Raw genomic sequence first — 19366 nt, forward strand, 5'->3', positions numbered from 1 at the left:
GGAAAAACCCTGGAAGAAGTTATGTTTATAGGCAGACGATCTTATAGAGTAACGCAAAACCTGAGAGTTGTGAAGAAACGATAGATGTTTGTTTGGCTTGCAGAATCAACGGATTTATCCGAACTTGGTTCGTCGACAAGAGAAATTCTGCAATACTTGAGAGGATGACCAAGTGTTAGAATGCGAGATTCGCTAAACCATGTACAAGGTAATGATTTGGGTGCGGGATGGATTGATCACCATACCGACTTACTCTTATTATTCGCCTTGCTATATGGGATGGTAAATCTGAGTGACTTACCTATAGTAGAGAGACGACGATCAAAACCTTGTTTAAGCCTTAGAATGGTATAGCAATTTTTTTCCTTGTACAAGGCAGCTTTTGCCAACCGTAGGTTATAAAGGTGAGGATCAACCCAGACCCATTTCCTGCAGGAGAAACCATAATTGGATGACCGCCATGAGATATCGATAGTTGTTTAGTTTTGGCGCCAGACCCGTCAGCTATGAAGACCCAATCTCGGAATGACCTTACCAAGATGAAAGACAGAAGAATTGAGAAAAAGGTTATGCCACTACCGAAAGAGCCCAGATAAGGAATTATCCTGAAGATCTGAGAAGACCGACACTGTTAACAATATGGATGAAGTATATGAGTTTTGATGGAACCGTAACCATGCTTCTAAGGGTGGTAGCACCCCAGACCCCCTCCTACGACAACTGATGGATTTTGAGGAGACCCCCAAACCCTAACCTTTTTCTTGCTAGCCTCTCCGAATCTCGAGGACGAGATTCATTTTAAGGGTGGTAAGTTTGTAACATCCCAAAATTCTAATTTTTGGAATGTTATAATAAATAGATAGATTGATTGTTTGTTTGATTGTTGTGTGATTGATTGAGTGGAATTTGAAACTTTTTGGAAGTTAAATGAGAGGGAATAAAAGAACTTTCCCAAACTTTCACCTTTTTGCATTTTGATCTCCGTGAATTCAAATTATTTTCAAATACAAAACCCTCAAGAGAAGATGATATGACTTCTTCCATTTAATTAAATGAAAAGGGGTTTTTGAAAAGATTTGAATTTTATTTGGAAATATTTCAAATTCAGAAACTTTAAGCAACTCAATGATTTTCATGAGAGAAGATAAAATGACTTCTTAAAAATATACGAAATACGAGTTGGAAGTTTAAAAGGATCAAATTTAAAGTCCATTTGAAATTATTTTTAATTTGGAGTTATTTGGATTTTATTCAAATTATTTTTCTCCAAAAATAAAATAGATGGAAAATATGGTAAAATGATTCCCTACATCAAAAAATTGGAGATAAATAATTTTGAAATCATTTTGGTATTTCTAAAATGATTTTTATTGGATTTTAGTAGGGCGGTAGCACTCTTTGAATTATTTGAATTTTTCTCGATTTTATATGACTTGAAGAAAATGTCCATGTTGTAGAAAATCTTTTTCTAAAATTTTTGATATATAATATGTCTATATATAATTTTACGTTTATTTTTGTTATTCTGTTTTTCCTTTTTTGTTTCTATTAAAAAAACTATGCGTGCGCCTGGAACTACCCGCCGCCTACATGCGTAGCATAGCAGCAGGCCGACGACCGAGGCCTTAGTCTTTTTCTTCTCTCTTTCGTATATTTTCGTCTACGTTTAGTCTCATATTGCCTAGCCTTTGATCCTTAAACCTCTTTTTATTTATAAATATAGACCCATAGAGCCTTCAAAAATCATCCAATTCGGGTTAAATTAATATTTTGGTTTGACTAGATTCATTTAAGAAAAAATATATTTCTCCTCTCCGGCGCAACTTCTGGAAATTGTCTCTTCTCTCAAAAGTCGTCTTTTCTCTGCCTTATAAAGGTATTTTTCTTTATTTTTTTATACTTCCATAGTTTATTATTTCTAGACTAATACGATGGAATAGTTAGATTATCAATTAGGCTATGTATTTATTCATTAGACCTTAGCCGTAACTATTTTTCTTCCGTAAAATAGTTTGGTTTTGATTTTTCAAATAGCCATAACTTTTCACCCGTTTATCCAAATTAGATGAAACCAACGCCTATAGCTTCGTCTTGTTTTCACCTATCCAGTGAACCTGTCACATCAACTTTTTGAAAATTTCAAATTTCAAAATTTTGTTCAGATTCATATTCAAACTTCTTTTGAACATAACTTGAGTTTTGTAACTCTGATTTAGTTGATTCTTTTTGCAAATCGAAGCTCTTGACCTAAACTTTATGATAAGGCCAAATTCACATAATTTTAGTACTGTTAGAAATCTTTTTATGTTGCAAGAGTTATTTGCTTGGTTTTGATGTTTTCCGAACTGTCTTCTTCGTTTTTCCCGATCTTCTGAGTGATTGCTTATGTGTGGTTACTATTGCTTGCTCACGATAGATTGAACGGAGTGTAACGAGTAGAACTATCAAGAGTTATGAGTGCGAATCATCTTGATCAACAGTACAAGGCAAGTTCACACTTTGATCATATCCCTTTCATACCCAATTTTTATGCATTAGTTTCACTCTCAAACATTGCATGAGTAGGATTGATAACATGTGGATATTGGGAAGTAGTTGATGAGGTAGGAACCTATTGTCCTGCATTCAAACCCTAGGAGTTACTTCTACGTTATGCTTATACTACTATGCTATGCTCGTAGACGTGGATTGGTTGAGTGTATTCATGGCAGATGTGAGAGTTATCATTAATAGTTAACTTAAGGTGGCTACTTTAATACACATCTGGATGGATTGGTTGGGGCACCCTGGAGTAGCCAGTGGTTTGCCCGGGCACCTGGAGAACCTAGTGCTTGCCCAAGGGGATCCCGGAGGACCCGTGTGATCACCCTATGAAATGCCACCCAGACTCAAAGGGATCATAAGATTATTCATGCTAGAAACTTCCGTATGCAGCCACAAGCTATTATGGGCTCTAGCATAGTTGAGTAAGTTGCGTGAAGCTCTTGAAGAGGTAGACTAGCAGGTAGTGGGTTGTAGGTGGTATAGTCTATCCGGAGTAGAGAATTAATGCTTCTGAAAGACTGTGTCTCGGTCATCCGTTTCTCAAACACCATGTAGTGCGAGAAATCCAACGGAGGAGATCGAGTCTTGTGGGGAAAAGTACGCAAACCTCCGCAGAGTGTATAAACTAATCATGATTAGCCGTGTCCCTGGTTATAGACATCTTGAGTATCTGGTTCTTGGATTATCATGTTGATCTCATCACTCTATATAATTAATTTTGTTGGGTTGTTAACTTTTAATTTGGGATTGAGTTGGAGGAACCTTCTCAATATTTTATCAACAAACTTTGTAGTTAAATAAAATATATTCCTTTGTAGAGGAAAAAATTTGGCTTTTCGTAAAAACATCATAACCATAGAGCTTTTCCACCAGCCAAATATGCATATAGTGATAGTCATTATTCAGCATTGCTCTACAGTGTGAATTTGCCAGTGCATTCAATATACTGACCCTTTGTGGCTGCAACGTCTCATGTTGCAGGACTTATTACGATGAGTAAGTGATACGTTAGGGTTATGATTTCTACCCTCAACTTTGCCATTGGTGTTGATGGGAATCCACAACCTTATTGTTACTTCCGCCATTTGGATTGAGATAATAGTATTTACGTTACTTTATACATGTGATTTACCTCTGTTATAAATTCTCGAGTAATGTGTGTGTCAGCATACTGATCCAGGGATGACACTTAAGCACAGAGACTGGATCGTCTGAGGTCGGGTCGCTATAGCTATCCATGTGCCAGAGCCATGAGTTGGTTGCAAGATCTTATGGGTTTCACCTCTAGCCTACCCGAACTTGTTTGGAACTAAAGGCTTTGTTGTTGTTGTTGTTGTTGTTGTTGTTGTTGTTGTTGTTGTTGTTGTTGTTGTTCTAATATGTGTTTTTAAATAAAACATTTTGGGAATCTGAAATAATTTTCAAAAAAGGGAAGACCAAATTGGAAACGAGAACTACTTTTGGAATTGTGAATTTACTTTTTAAAAATGCGAACTTTTTTTGAGAAACAAAAAAGACCAAAATATTTAAAAAGATTATGAGCTCTTCCAAAGAGGAAACAATTTTTTAAATTCCAAAAATGTTTTTCAATTTGCAAACAAATTTTGAAAACAAGAACATCTTTTTTGATTTTGTAAACAGAAAATGAAAATGGAACATTTTTTAAAATGTGAACATTATTTTGAAAAAATTGCGGTTTTCTAAAACACAGGAACAAAATTGAAGTGGGTTCGTGTTGTACCCAATCTTTGGCTATCGCCCATAAAGCTATCTCACGGGCCGGCCCAAATAGGAGTTAAAAGTCGCCCGAAAACTGAAGATAATGATTGTGTACGCATTTCATTCAAAAATATATAAATGATCGTGTACATAGGCGTTGCCATGGGGGCCATATACTTTTCAACACAATAAGAGGAGTATACGGGACAACTCTTGATGCAAAAAAAAATACACAAAAAAAGATTATGTTTGGTTATAAAGTACATATTTTCTAGCTCTCTTTGTCCCTTAATACAAGACCTTTTTTGCAAGTGTCTGTGGTAGCATTTTTTAAATTGATAAGATAGGTATGTGCCCAATTAATATTGGGTTACCAAATATAAGAGATTTTTTGGGTTACCAAATATTTCAAGATGTTGATTGATACTTCCTCCGTTTCTAAATATAAGACTTTTTAAAGATTTTACTATAGACTACATACGAAGCAAAATGAGTGAATCTACAGTTTAACATATGTCTATATACATTCGTATATAGTACTTACCAAGTATATAAGATATTGATTGATACTTATTTGCTTCCGGGTCGTGAATTTAGTACTATTTATTGGGTTACCAAAGATGGCTGAGTCAACCCGCCCTCGCTGCCTCCGCTCCATAATAGGGCCAGTTCTTTTCAGCGATTCTCCCAGAATCGTCCCCTTCTCCAGCTTCTCTCAGAATCACCACTCTATATATTTTTTACAATCCTAAATAATTAAACCTTAACTAAATAGGATTATAAAAAATATATGAAGTGACGATTCTAAAAAAAGCTAGGGAGGGGGGCGATTCTGGAAGAATCGCCCAAAAGAACTGGCCCTATATAGTGGCAGCCACCAGTGCTCCTCCCCACACCCCGCTCACTCGGTCACTCCTTTGCTCGCTTGGCCAGTAGTGATAGGCCGGCAGGAAATCTCCCGACCCAGGCACAATTGCCGTCGGCAACACACGTGCACAGAGGCGCGTGTCGTCCGTTGCCATGTCCTCATCCCGCGCCGACGCCGGCGCCGTGATGGCCGTGGTGTTGGCGTTCTTCCTTGTCGTCGCAGCAGCGGCCGGCGGCAGCAATAAGATGGCATCCCATGGCGAGGTGCGGTATTGATCCCCTGCCCATGAGATTACAAATTTACTATCCATTAGTCATGCGCCCCTGTGCTGCATGCGTTGCATGATGGTGTTGGTGCGAGTGATACAATATTTCTTTTTTAAGAGCTAGTTGAAACTGATTTTTGTTGGTGAGAAAACTAGTTGAAACTGGTAAGAGGAGAATTCACGTGGGCGGTAGCCGAATAGGTAACTCCAACCGGAGTCTATCTCTATCCCGTTGCCTCCGCCTGGGCCTGAAACGGCAATTGCCGAATTCATCTGACAATCTGACTATATCTATCTAGTCATTGTCAAACGGAATGGGTTACAGTTGAAGCTTTAAGGGCACGTGATACTTACTCATAGACATTTTGATTAATTATATTAGATGTATGTATGAAAACGGCTACATATTGTGAAACAAAATATGCATATTTAAAATAAACTAGTAAATGATTTCACATTAATAGAAATTAATTACATGTTTATAATAGGTAGGATATCAACTGCATATCAATTACACATTTATATTTAGGTAGAATATTCAATTACATTTTAATTGCACGCTTATATTGGATAGGATATCAATTATACCTTAATAATGTGATTAGCATAAACGTTGACACATTGTAGTATGATATTAACTGCTTGCTAAACATGTTAAGTGTTATCATTGAGACAATTCTTTGATGGTCGAGATTAATTGTATCTGCCCTTCGGGTGCTTTTATATCGAAAACACTAACTGGCCAATGTTCTCTGGAGGTGACGGCAAACGACCGTATTTTTTCACAATTTTAATTGCGACGCGAGATAAAATGGTGACAGTTTTTTAAGAAGAAAATGCATTTCTTAAGGAAACTGTCATATTGTTCTAAAAAATTGTCACGCGGTTTACAAATGTCACCCCCTCCCAGTGAATGTTTGCTGGCTATTGCTGTTCTTTTATATTGGTATAGATATAGATATGATTTGGATACAATATATTAATACAATACTAACAAAAATTCATGATTAATAGTTTGTTTTAAAATCACATTTGGATGTATAAAGCTTTTGTGAGCAAAATTTGGATGTATAAAGTGAGTGCGCTATTTTAGTGGTACTAAAAATGGAGATAATCCATTTTCGATAAGTGCCTTAAAATGCGTAAGTTTGTAATAAGAAAAAAAATGTAAAAGCTTGTTTTTGTTTTTTTGCTTCCTTTGCTTCTCTCGTCTTTTCTCTTCCCTCGCGCTAAACAACAACGGGCCGGATGTACACGCACGCAGGGCGCGAATCTCAAAGCATCTCCCGGCGCGCCTGCGGCGGCCGGCTCGGCGGAGCAGTTCCGGGGCAAGGCGCGGCTGCCGAGCTTCGCCGCGCCGCGCCGCTACGAGCTCTTCCTCCGCCCCGACCTCGTCGCCTGCACCTTCTCCGGCTCGGTGGCCATCTCCGTCGCCGTCTCCGCGCCCACCCGCTTCCTCGTGCTCAACGCGCTCGACCTCTCCGTCAACCGCGCCTCCATCCGCTTCCAGGTAAGAAAAATGAAATTCCTTGAGACCTCCTCGCCCTCTTCTAATCATCCTTCGCCGGTACGGCTCTCGCAGGCTTTGGCGCCCACGGAGGTGGTGTTCTTCAAGGATGACGGCGTGTTGGTGCTCGGGTTCGCCAAGCAGCTTCCCCTCGGCGAGGGCCTGCTCAAGATGGACTTCAACGGCATTCTCAACGACGAGATGAGAGGATTCTACAGGAGGTATGCGACGACTTCTTTCTGGACTCTACCACCCTACATCATGATCAGCGAACCTCAACACATGTGATTTGTTCTAAATTTTAAGTAGAAAATTACAAAAGGGGAAAAGTTGAACTGTGGTTTGGAAGTTCACTGTGAAGGCATTATAGTGTTATGATCTATTTCTGAAATAAGAGTTTGATCGAGCACTTTGGTATGAATGCCTTTCCTGCTATTTATGCTTTTCTGATTTCATTTGATTGCAGTAAGTACCAGTATAAGGGGAAAGCGAGAAACATGGCGGTGACGCAATTTGAGTCCGTGTATGCGCGGCGGTGCTTCCCCTGCTGGGATGAGCCCGCATTCAAGGTGATTATATTTGATAGCTGGAAGGATGACTTTATGTTCCTCAAATACGTGCACATAGAGCATCAGTGAGGTTAGATATATTTCATAACATATCTTGTTTTGCCGTCTCGATTTTCCAGGCTAAGTTCAAGCTAACACTTGAAGTTCCATCTGAGCTGGTAGCACTGTCCAACATGCCAGTAGCTAACGCGACATTTGCTGGTCCTCTCAAAACTGTGCGTTACCAGGAATCGCCACCTATGTCAACTTATTTAGTGGCCATAGTTGTCGGTTTGTTTGAATATGTAGAGGGTATGACAACAAAAGGTATCATCTCTGTTTCTGAAATCATCCATTCAAAGAGTGTGCATGAGACCTTTCTCTTTCCCTTTATTTTATTTGTTTGTTTAATTTTATTCAGGCACGAAAGTTCGTGTGTACACTCAAATTGGTAAGAGTAACCAAGGGAAGTTTGCACTAGATGTTGGAGTGAAGTCGTTGAATCTCTATAAAGAGTAAGATCACAATCTAGCCGTGCTTCCACACTTTGGTTTCTAACGGATATGCATGATTGATGTTAATGAAATACTGTGTCAAGCCGTGGTTGTTGCTGAAACAGTAACATTAACAAAAAAACTCTTTTCCTCAATTGTTCAGTTACTTTGCCACTCCTTATCCACTCCCCAAGTTGGATATGGTTGCTATCCCTGATTTTGCTCCTGGAGCCATGGAGAACTACGGATTGGTCACTTACCGGGAAGTAGCTTTGCTTTTCGATGACAAGTCTTCATCAGCATCCAGCAAACAGAATGTATGTATCATAGCTCACTTATCTTTTCATCGTTTACAGTTCACCTCTTAACTAACTGTGTGATGTTACTATACATAAATCGGTTTAGTAAAAAAGCTACACTATATCATGATCATCAATAATTCGCTAATAATTCCTAACATTTTTTCGTAATTAAACCTTTTATATGTGTAAACCCTTTTTATATTAACCACAGCATGTATTTTGTTTAGATTGCAATTACTGTGGCACACGAATTGGCTCATCAATGGTTTGGCAATCTTGTAACCATGGAATGGTGGACTCACTTGTGGTTAAATGAGGGATTTGCTACATGGGTAAATCAATTCGATCACTCAAAAGTTAAAAGAATGAGATATCAGGTTACCAATGTATACTGAATGAATAGGCTTTTTGTTTTCCCAGATGAGCCATCTAGCAGTAGATTCTTTTTTTCCACAATGGAATATCTGGGCACAGTTTCTTGATCGCACAACCACTGCTCTCAGGCTGGATTCACTCGAGGCGTCTCATCCTATTGAGGTAATCTCATTGTTTATTACTGTGCCATAGCCTGCTCCGGTGGTTGGATATGTTGTGGACTACATTCTCCAAAACCATAGTTGTCAATGTCATTCACTCTACTATCATAGAAGTTCAAGAATCTATTTTAAATTGTAAATTTTGACAACGGTATGTTCAAGTAACGATAGTGCATAGTGCGCAATATGCTATTACCAACACATTATTGGCCGATTCATGATTGACTCATAAAATTTCTATGGAATATTAAAATTGATGCTTAAGTATCTCTACTCTGACAAGTGGCATCTTACTTTGGGGAGCAACTTCAGTCAATGCATCAACAGAGATTCAGTTCATGGCATTAACATTTTCACTTCTCTAATTCTAACTTGTGATTCATTTTATACTTTCCACTATCCTTTTTCCTGGATGCTCAGGTTGAAATACACCATGCCAGTGAAGTTGATCAGATTTTTGATGCTATTAGCTATGACAAGGGTGCTTCTGTTATTCGCATGCTACAAAGTTATCTTGGCGCAGAGCGTTTTCAGGTCTAGTACTGCCTCTACCTGAACTCTAGAAACTCGTCACCGACTCACTCTTCTTGCCTAGATTTCGCATTCTTTTTCTCGTCATGTAGCTTAAAAGTATACAAGATCACTTTCAGCCAGTTTATTTTCTTCTTTATGGAAACAGTGATACTTTGATGTCATTTCCCCGCTATTCCATCTAGTGGAAACACTAGACGACTCCATGGCTTGTCCATTGCATAAAATGTCTGTATGCTCTTGAATCATACTAGTTGGTAAACATGCTTTTGGTCAGCAGTGTTTTAGGGAGAGATTGTTCTCTGAAGACATATTCTAGGAGCAAAATGACCATTTCTTCATAGACTATCCTGCCCTTGTTTAATGCATACAAGCATCATGTGACCATTTGTACTTCACCGATCACATGATTTAAGGGGGATGGTTTGATAAATTAGCATGTAGAGACAGATTTGTCGATATAGGTGTGATGGTCATCTTATATATTGTTGTAGCATGTGTCATGCTCACAGGATAACATTACTTGTTCACAAAAAAAGGAGTAAAATTTAGCGATCGTTGACTCTTTTCTTGATCATATAATGAATCTATCAAACTGCACACTAGCTTATTATGTTAAAAGTCAATTTTTAATTAATTACATTATTTAGTGAAACGAATTGCTGCACTCTCCTTTCTGTATAATTTCCCCCTGCTACTCTTTAACTCCACGTCGTTCTCCTAGTGTATTCTCATATGCTATAAATATGAAACTGTGTTCTTTCAGAAAGCAATGGCTTCATATATGAAGAAATATGCATACTCAAATGCTAAAACCGAGGACCTTTGGGCTGTTCTTGAAAAGGAAACTGGTGAACCTGTCAAGGATTTGATGACTACATGGACGAAGCAAAAAGGTTATCCTGTTATTAATGCAAAAATTAAAGGGAATGACATAGAGATTGAGCAGGTAATATTTTTTTTTGCAGGTGAGCAGGTAATAGGTTATCTTACATACCATCCTTCGTATCTATCATGCATTCATCATCACACGACTAACCAAGTATGCATTTGTTTGGTTAATATGTCCTTGCTATTTAGTTAAGTTCTAGTCGTGGCATGCCATTTAGAGTTTCTTCTTTAAGAAAATCATCTGCTAACTGGTTGTGGCAAAAGCTTGACCAAACCTCGATTTTTGTTCCATACCATTTTGTGAATGTATAACTGACTGTTATAACTGGTCCTCTGAGAATACTGTACTCAATGATGTCAAAAACTGGAAATATTTTACTGCCCCTACGGCCATTGATCTGTCACTTGATGCATTCACGTATTTACACAGCAGCCCTAGTATCTGATCATATATTCTGGGGTATGGTGAACAGTATCAAGAACAACTTACAGGTTTGGCAATCTTGTAACCATGGAATGGTGGACTCACTTGTGGTTAAACGAGGGATTTGCCACATGGGTAAATCAATTCGGCCACTCAAAAGTTAAAAGAATGAAATATCAGGTTACCAATGTATACTGAATGAATAGGCTTTCTGTTTTCACAGATGAGCCATCTAGCTGTAGATTCTTTCTTTCCACAATGGAAGATCTGGACACAGTTTCTTGATAGGACAACCACTGCTCTCAGGCTGGATTCACTCGAGGCGTCTTATCCTATTGAGGTAATCTCATTGTTTATTACTGTGCCATAGCCTGCTCCGGTGGTTGGATATGTCGTGGACTACATTCTCCAAAACCATAGTTGTCATGTCATGCACTCTACTATCATAGAAGTGCAAGAATCTATTTTAATTGTAAATTTTGACAATGGCAAGTTTAAGTAACAACAGTGCGTACTGCGTAATATGCTATTACCAACACATTATTGGCTGATTCATGATTGACTCATAAAATTCCTATGGAATATTAAAATTGATGCTTAAGTATCTCTACTCTGACAAGTGGCATCTTCCTGTGGGGAGCAACTTCAGTCAATGCATCAACATAGATTCATTTCGTGGCATTAACATTTTCACTTCTCTAATGACTTGTGATTCATTTTTTACTTTCCACTATCTGTTTTCCTGGATGCTCAGGTTGAAATACACCATGCCAGTGAAGTTGATCAGATTTTTGATGCTATTAGCTATGACAAGGGTGCTTCTGTTATTCGCATGCTACAAAGTTACCTTGGCGCAGAGCGTTTTCAGGTCTAATACTGCCTCTACCTGAACTCTAGAAACTTGTTACCGACTCACTCTTCTTACCTAGACTTGGCATTCTTTTTCTCATCACGTAGCTTAAAAGTATACAAGATCACTTTCAGCCAGTTTATTTTGTTCTTTAAGGAAACAGTGATACTTTGATGTCATTTCCCCACTATTCCATCTAGCGGAAACACTACATGACTCCATGCTTGTCCATTGCATAAAATATTTGTATGCTCTTAAATCATACTAGTTGGTAAACATGCTTTTGTCAGCGGTGTTTTAAGGAGAGATTTCTGTTCTTTGAAGACATATTCTAGGAGCAAAATGACCATTTCTTCATCGATTATCCTGCCCTTGTTTAATGCATACAAGCATCATATGTGACCATTTGTACTTCACCGATCACATGATTGGAGGTGGATGGTTTGATAAATTAGCATATCGAGACAGATTTGTCGATATAGGTGTGATGGTGATCTTATGTACTGTTGTAGCATCTGTCATGCTCACAGGATAACATTACTTGTTCACAAAAAAAAAGGAGTAAAATTTAGCGATCGTTGACTCTTTTCTTGATCATATAATGAATCTATCAAACTGCACACTAGCTTAATACGTTAAAAGTCAAATTTTTAATTAATTACATTATTTAGTAAACGAATTGCTGCACTCTCCTTTCTGTGTAATTTCCCCCTGCTACTCTTTAACTCCATGTCGTTCTCCTAGTGTATTCTCATATGCTATAGATACGAAACTGTGTTCTTTCAGAAAGCGATGGCTTCGTATATGAAGAAATATGCATACTCAAATGCTAAAACCGAGGACCTGTGGGCTGTTCTTGAAAAGGAAACTGGTGAACCTGTCAAGGATTTGATGACTACATGGACGAAGCAAAAAGGTTATCCTGTTATTAATGCGAAAATTAAAGGGAATGACATAGAGATTGAGCAGGTAATAGTTTTTTTTTGCGGGTGAGCAGGCAATAGGTTATCTTACATACCATCCTTCGTATCTATCATGCATTCATCATCACACGACTAACCAAGTATGCATTTGTTCCATACCATTTTGTGAACGTATAACTGACTGTTATAACTGGTCCTCTGAGAATACTGTACTCAATGATGTCAAAAACTGGAAATATTGTACTGCCCCTATGGCCATTGATCTGTCACTTGATGCATTCACGTATTTACACAGCAGCCCTAGTATCTGATCATATATTCTGGCGTATGCCTGAGCGGTATCAAGAACAACTTACATGAATCTCATAGAAGAACTGAATTAGATCTTGTTCTGAAGTTGGAGCACTTTTAGGGTGCTCTATCTTACCACATTAGGGTTAAGAGGTGGTTTAAATCTGAGTCGTTGGTTGATGAAAATTTGAAGGATATTTTGGGCCCTAGTGCAGATAAGGCTAATAAGGAAACTTACAAGTAATTTGGTAAGGTAGATAGGCACAGACGTTTCCCTACAAATCACGAGAGACATGTTTAAATGCACATTACTTCCCATGTTCCCATCTCAGCCCAGGGATACACATCCTGCATGATTATTGATTTAAATCAGATGGTTGCCAAAAGATCTAGACCGCGGTTTTCTGCAGTTTCAGTTATGTATCGTTAATTTGAATGTTCAAATAATTTATATTTGGGAGCAATGAATTTTATGACAGCCTGAAATGGAAGTGTCAGATTCAGACTTACATATAAAGTTAGTATTATAAGGCAATAGGCATAAATTAATTATCAAATTTTAATCATGAAGTATGGTTTTTCTGTAGCAATGTACTTGTATGTTTAATAGTGATAATTTGGTATATGTGTTTATTTTTAATAAATCCAGACAAACAATTCAAGAAATAATCATTACATTTGTCCTGTCAAATGTGAGTCTCGATGTATAATTTGATGTGCAATGATAAATTATGGTATTAGGTCAGACTGACTTGCTTTCCTTAAATATGTTAATTATTTACAATTATTTCATGTATTGATGTGCCCACTTCCCTCTACGAGTTAGCCACTAGACCACTAGACCAAAGCAAAGAGAGGGTTCTCACAAAAGTGTGTCTTATTTTATATTAGTTAAAGTGAAAAATCTAATAAATGAAATTGTTAAAACTTGATCTCGTTGACTGATAGATCTCCGTGTATAATATTTTTCTCCACGAACTTGATGATTTCTGTTTGTTGCAGGCCCAGTTTTTGTTAGATGGGTCCTCTGGCTCTGGCACGTGGATTGTCCCTATAACTTCAGGCTGTGGTGCATATGATACACAGAAAAAGTTATTGTTGAAACTTAAACGTGATAAGCTGGTCATTGGTTCACAATGCGGTGACCGAAAGAAGGGCGGAAACTTTTTTACTAAGTTGAATGTAAATGGAACTGGATTTTACAGAGTAAAATATGACGATGAGCTTGCAGCTGCACTTCAAAATGCGTTGGAGACCAAGAAGCTCTCACTAATGGATAAAATTGGTAAATGCAACATGTGACCGTTGAATCTGCTTGTAATATTTTGGTGGCAGGTATTATAACATTAGCATTGCAGGCATTGTGGAGGACTTATATGCACTTTCTATTGCCCGCCAGCAAACATTTGCGTCGTTGCTACATTTACTCTACGGTTATCGTGGAGAAGCTGATTATAGTGTTCTTTCACACATAAATACTGTACGTAAATCCTGTAGGTCCAGTTGATTCTATCATGTTCAATTGTTCATGAAGATAAATCACCTATATCTTTTACTTTGGATTGGCAGGTAACCACAAGTATTGCTAAAATATCTGCTGATGCTACTCCTGCCTTGGCTGGTGACATCAAGCAACTTTTGATCAAGATTCTTTTGTCACCTGCAGAGTATGCCCCACCATAACTGCTATGAGTTTCTTAATGTGTTACACTCACAATATATCATCTCTTTTGTTTCACAAAAAGGAAAAGGAAACATAATATATCGTTAATCTTCTTCCTAACTTCTCATGTTGCTTGAACATTCCTTCTTTTGTGGCCGATGCATGACATACGCATGATTCTTTCATGTTATTACTTATTACTGTATATTTCCTACAGGTTCCTATGTTTCTTCTTTTTAACTATGTGACACTTATCTTTCAGAAAGTTAGGCTGGGACCCCAAGAAGGGTGAGAGCCACCTGGATGTAATGCTTAGACCACTGCTGTTGACTGCACTTGTCCAACTTGGACATGGTAAGACCATTAATGAAGGAGTTAGGCGCTTTAACATCTTCACACGTGATCGCAGCACTTCTCTTCTTCCTCCGGATACTAGAAAGGTCCTACCTTTTGCTATCACTTCACGTTGTACTCCTATGATTACTTCTTCCATTTGTGACTTGCGCTGTTCTGCAGGCCGCATACCTCGCTGTGATGCAGAATGTTAGTAGTTCAAACAGATCCGGTTATGATGCTCTCCGAAAAATCTACAAGGAGTCAGCTGAAGGAGAGGAAAGATTACAAGTCTTAGGTGTGTAGCCTTTTGACCATGTTAAACTAACAAAGCTTGCCCATGTTTTTGGTTGTTCTAAAAGCATTTTCTTATTGTTTCAAGGCATATTATCTTCTTGCCGGGATAAGGGTATCGTCCTTGAATCACTGAATTTAATTTTCTCTAATGAGGTAAATGCAAATATCATTACTTTCTTCCACAATTATAGTCGAAGGTCTCTGTGAGCTACCTTGTGTGTGTCAAGTTGCAAGCTGTACTCAGGTCTCATGCCTCTCTTGCTTGTCAGGTTCGCAATCAAGATGCATATATTCTCCTTAGAGGTATTCAACCAGAGGCACGTGAAATTTCGTGGAACTGGTTGAAGGTACGATCTCTTTTAACAATGAGGACCCTTTTATCTCTGTGTGTTGACATGTTGTTGATGCGTAAAAGTCGTTATTTCTGGGTCCTGTCTGGAACATCAGATTCTTGTAGGTATTCTAAACAAATAGGAATATCCAATCATGAGATGTTTCTTTTTCTACCAACTTCATTGAGATTTCTGCATTACAAAGAGGACCCAGAGTTCTTCTGTTTTTGTCAACAAGAATTCAAGTCAAGTGGCATATTTGCAAACAGCTGAACAATATTTGTGAATTTGTTTCGGGATCCTGATCTCTTTATATGGATTTCCCTTGTGAATGTATTTTAAGTAGAGTGAATTTGAGGCAGCAGCACCCAACCATCTATTTTTTGTGGTTTCTTCATCTGACACCTTAGGAGATGACTGATGGTTCATATTAGTGTTAGCAGACTGAAACATTTGAAAACATGGTGCTAACATTTGTCCCGTTCTATCTGTCTGCAGGAAAACTGGGAGCTCATCTCAAAGACATTTCCCGGGATCTCGGTGGCGAATTTTGTTAAAAACATAGTTCCATTGGTACATTTAATCACAGTTCTATTGCCCTATTTCCATGATCCATATTCCCCACTTTTGCAGGTATTATTTCCATGAGGTCATAGCTAATGTGAACTTCCTTGTTTCTTGTCAGTTCACCTCCAACGAGAAGGCGGCAGAGATCTCCAACTTCTTTGCAACCCGCACAAAGCCCGAATTCGAGAGGACACTGAAGCAGAACCTTGAAAACGTGCGGATCAGTGCGAGATGGGCAGAGGGCATCAGGAGCGAGCCCGGGCTTGCACAGACGGTGCGTGAGCTCCTGGACAAGCCCTGACGTGTTGCTGCTAGAGTGCTAGGTTACCGTTGTAGTTGGCAATAAGAATGCATTTGTGCCTTACCATGTGTGGAAACTGTGGCTTGAGATGATATTTGGTTGTACATTTGTAGTGGTGGTGGTAGTGAGTCAGTTGATGCCAGTTTGTAGCCAAATCATTGATTAGTATGAATGCATGTGGTGCAAATGGGTTGTATGAAGAATGAGAATGTTAAGGAGAAACTAGGTAGCATATCCATTAATGAAGATTTATGTGGATGGTGCATTTCATGATGAATCTAGACATGGTGGCTGGGGTGTGATATGCCAGGACTCAGATTCGGACATCCAGTTTATGGCTGCAGGGTCAGTGAATGATTTGGCTGATGCCTTGCACGCCGAGACCATGGCCCTTGTGTTGAACGAAATATTGGTCACGCCAAGTGCCGTACGTGACAGGTTCAGATAACCATTGCCAGGAGGTTTCCAACCGAAGATAGATTATGATTTAGCTCATATGCGTTTATCTTTGTAACCTTCTTTATCCCTTCTTCTTCAAATTGTAATCTGAATCAACTTCGTACGCTATATCAGGAGGTCGCGACCTGGCTATATAAACACGCAACCGTCGCCCAGGATGGATACAACGTTCCTCCACATGGTATACAGAGCCTAACTCTTCCCATCTAGCTTTTTTTCCCTCCTCTCCACCGCAGCTTCCTGCCATGGCCTCATTTGCCGCCACCACCTCCCCCCTCTCCGGCCAGATCACCGAGCGCCTCACCCGCATCAACTATATCCTCTAACGCACCCAGATCACGCCGCAGCTGAGAGGAGCTGGAGTCTTCGGGTACGTTGATGGAAGCATGGCGGAGCCGGCCAAGTTCGTCGTCAGCAAGGACAAGGATGGAAAGAAGGAAACCATCCCAAATCCACTTCACGCCGTCTGGTTCCGCGAGGATCAGCAGGTACTCGGTTATCTTGTGAATAACCTGTCCAAAGAGGTGCTCGTGCAGGTCACCTCCATCGCGCATGCACGCGAACTCTGGACGGCGCTAGAGAGCATGTTCTCGTCGACGTCGCTGTCCCGCATCAACAACATCCTCGCCGCCCTCACAAATGCGCAGAAAGGAACGCAATCGGTGGCAACCTTCTTCGCTTACATGCGGGGGCTTGCCGATGAGCTTGCCGCGGCTGGCAAGCCGTTGCAGGATGGTGAGTTAATCTCGTACATCCTCAATGCGCTTGACATGGAGTACCAGCCGTTGGTGTCCGCCCTCGACGCCCGCACCACCCCGGTCACCCTCGACGAGCTGTTCAGGCAAATGAGCAATTTCGACCAGCGGGTGGCTCTCTTCCAGGGAGCTGGCGCGGGAGGTGGCTCCAAGTCATCAGCCAACGTCGCCACTCGTGGTCGGGGCGGAGGCTCTCGCTACCGCGGGCCGCCTCGGAACGGCAAGGGCAAGGGCGTTGGCAACGGCAACAGCAGCGGCGCCAACAACACACGCGGCGGCCGGCCTTCCTTCACCAACAACCGAGGCCGGCGCAGCAACTCCTCCAACAACAGATCACACCCTGACACAATCAGGTGCCAAATCTGTGGCAAGCCGGGACACTCGGCAAAGGATTGCTGGTACCGTTTTGAGGAGGATGAAGATGACTCCTCCCAGGACGAGAAGGTGGCCGGAGTCGCTGATGGCTCCTACGGCGTTGACACCAACTGGTACGTCGACATCGGCGCCACGAACCACATCACCGGAGAGCTGGAAAAGGTGACCATGCGCGACAAGTACCATGGTAAAGATCACATCCACACAGCAAGTGGAGAAGGTATGAAAATTAGTCACGTTGGTCACTCAATCATTAAAACCCCTCATCGAAAAATTCATATTAGAAAAATTCTGCATGTTCCTAGTGCTTCAAAAAGTCTTCTTTCCGTTCATCGCATTGCCATTGACAACCATGTCTTCCTTGAGTTTCACCCTTACTTCTTTTTGATCAAAGATCAGGCAACGAAGAAGGTGCTATATCGAGGTAGATGCGTTCATGGGCTTTACCCCTTGATTCCGGAGATTAGAAGATTCAATAAACAAGTTTTCAGTGCCACCAAAGTGTCTTCAACACGATGGCACGATCGTTTAGGACATGCATCTTTTTCTTTAGTTGAGCGATTGCTTAGGAAAAATAAGCTCCCGTATGTTGGAGAGCGTGATGTTGAAACATTTTGTGATTCTTGTCAAAAGGCTAAAAGCCACCAATTACCTTATCCAGTTTCTACCAACATCTCCACCAAGCCTTTACAACTTGTGTTTACTGATGTGTGGGGTCCTGCCCCTTCCTCTGTTGGTAGGCACACGTATTATGTTGGTAGCCAGTTTGATTGCAAAATCCTTACTCTCCAATCTGATTGGGGAGGGGAATACGAAAAGCTAAACTCGTTTTTCCAGAAAATTGGCATATCTCATCACGTGTCATGTCCTCACGCCCATTAACAGAATGGGTCCGCTGAACGCAAACACAGACACATCGTTGAAGTCGGTCTAGCACTTTTGGCCGGTGCCTCCATGCCCCTAAAGTTTTGGGACGAGGCCTTTCTTGCTGCGGTACATATTATAAATATGCTTCCTAGCCGTGTCATAAACTATGAAACTCCCATTGAGCGTCTTCTTCACACCAAACCTGACTATACAACACTTCGTGTGTTTGGTTGCGCTTGTTGGCCAAATCTCCGACCATACAACAACCGCAAACTCATGTTTCGTTCCAAGCAATGCGCGTTCCTTGGCTATAGCACTCAACACAAAGGTGTCAAGTGTCTTGACATCTCCACTGGTCGCGTTTATATTTCTCGCGACATCGTGTTTGATGAGACAAAATTTCCTTTCTCCGAACTTCATCCTAATGCCGGTGCACTCCTTCGAAAAGAAATCCTTCTTCTATCATCCAGTCTTACGGGCATCTCTCATGGGGATAATGATTGTAATGATTCACCGTTGACTAATGATCATAACCCTTTGCATGAGTTTTATGATGATGAAGATGAAAACTACGGAGAAAATGGTGCAGCAAATATCCAAAACAGTGAAGAAAATCTGTCAAATATGCAACATTTTATGTGTCCAGGGCTGGGGGACAGATCCGCCTCAGGATCAGTTCCACCGCAGTCTGCCAGCGGATCTCCTTTGGGATCTGAGCTGCCGC

The 19366-nt window shown here is 40.2% G+C and overlaps 1 protein-coding gene and 1 pseudogene across 2 annotated transcripts; both read left to right on the forward strand.

Annotated features, from left to right (window-relative positions):
• Positions 1-6637: 6637 nt before the first annotated feature.
• LOC125509133 (aminopeptidase M1-C) lies at positions 6638-16463 on the forward strand. 2 transcript variants are annotated; one of them, XM_087526159.1, is made up of 23 exons: positions 6638-6906; positions 6979-7124; positions 7370-7472; positions 7592-7778; positions 7873-7966; positions 8109-8262; positions 8475-8579; positions 8668-8784; positions 9204-9317; positions 10081-10282; positions 10679-10764; positions 10853-10969; positions 11384-11497; positions 12266-12448; positions 13696-13978; positions 14052-14173; positions 14263-14360; positions 14619-14796; positions 14873-14987; positions 15072-15139; positions 15256-15333; positions 15817-15891; positions 16004-16463. In XM_087526159.1, the coding sequence occupies exons 2-23, from the start codon at positions 7075-7077 to the stop codon at positions 16184-16186; spliced, it is 2826 nt and encodes a 941-aa protein (XP_087382285.1). In that variant the 5' UTR covers positions 6638-6906; positions 6979-7074; the 3' UTR covers positions 16187-16463. The 2 variants fall into 2 exon arrangements, with proteins under 2 accessions (XP_087382285.1, XP_048529980.2); XM_048674023.2 differs by lacking the exon at positions 6638-6906 and having other exon boundaries at positions 6916-7124.
• A 766-nt stretch (positions 16464-17229) lies between these two features.
• On the forward strand, positions 17230-17941 carry LOC147971527 (uncharacterized; annotated as a pseudogene).
• The last annotated feature ends 1425 nt before the right edge of the window (positions 17942-19366 follow it).

The sequence above is a fragment of the Triticum urartu genome, chromosome 5A, assembly GCF_056163025.1.
Source record: "Triticum urartu cultivar PI428250 chromosome 5A, HENAU_Tu73, whole genome shotgun sequence".
Taxonomy (NCBI): Eukaryota; Viridiplantae; Streptophyta; class Magnoliopsida; order Poales; family Poaceae; genus Triticum; species Triticum urartu.

What these genes read in the sequence shown, in the direction of transcription:
- LOC125509133 (XM_048674023.2), top strand. Translation starts at nt 6,916, where the DNA reads ATGAAATTCCTTGAGACCTCCTCGCCCTCTTCTAATCATCCTTCGCCG. An exon ending in ACGAGGGATTTGCCACATGG is followed by an intron (nt 10,765 to 10,852) that starts GTAAATCAATTC and finishes CTGTTTTCACAG; the next exon opens with ATGAGCCATCTAGCTGTAGA. An exon ending in AGGCGTCTTATCCTATTGAG is followed by an intron (nt 10,970 to 11,383) that starts GTAATCTCATTG and finishes CTGGATGCTCAG; the next exon opens with GTTGAAATACACCATGCCAG.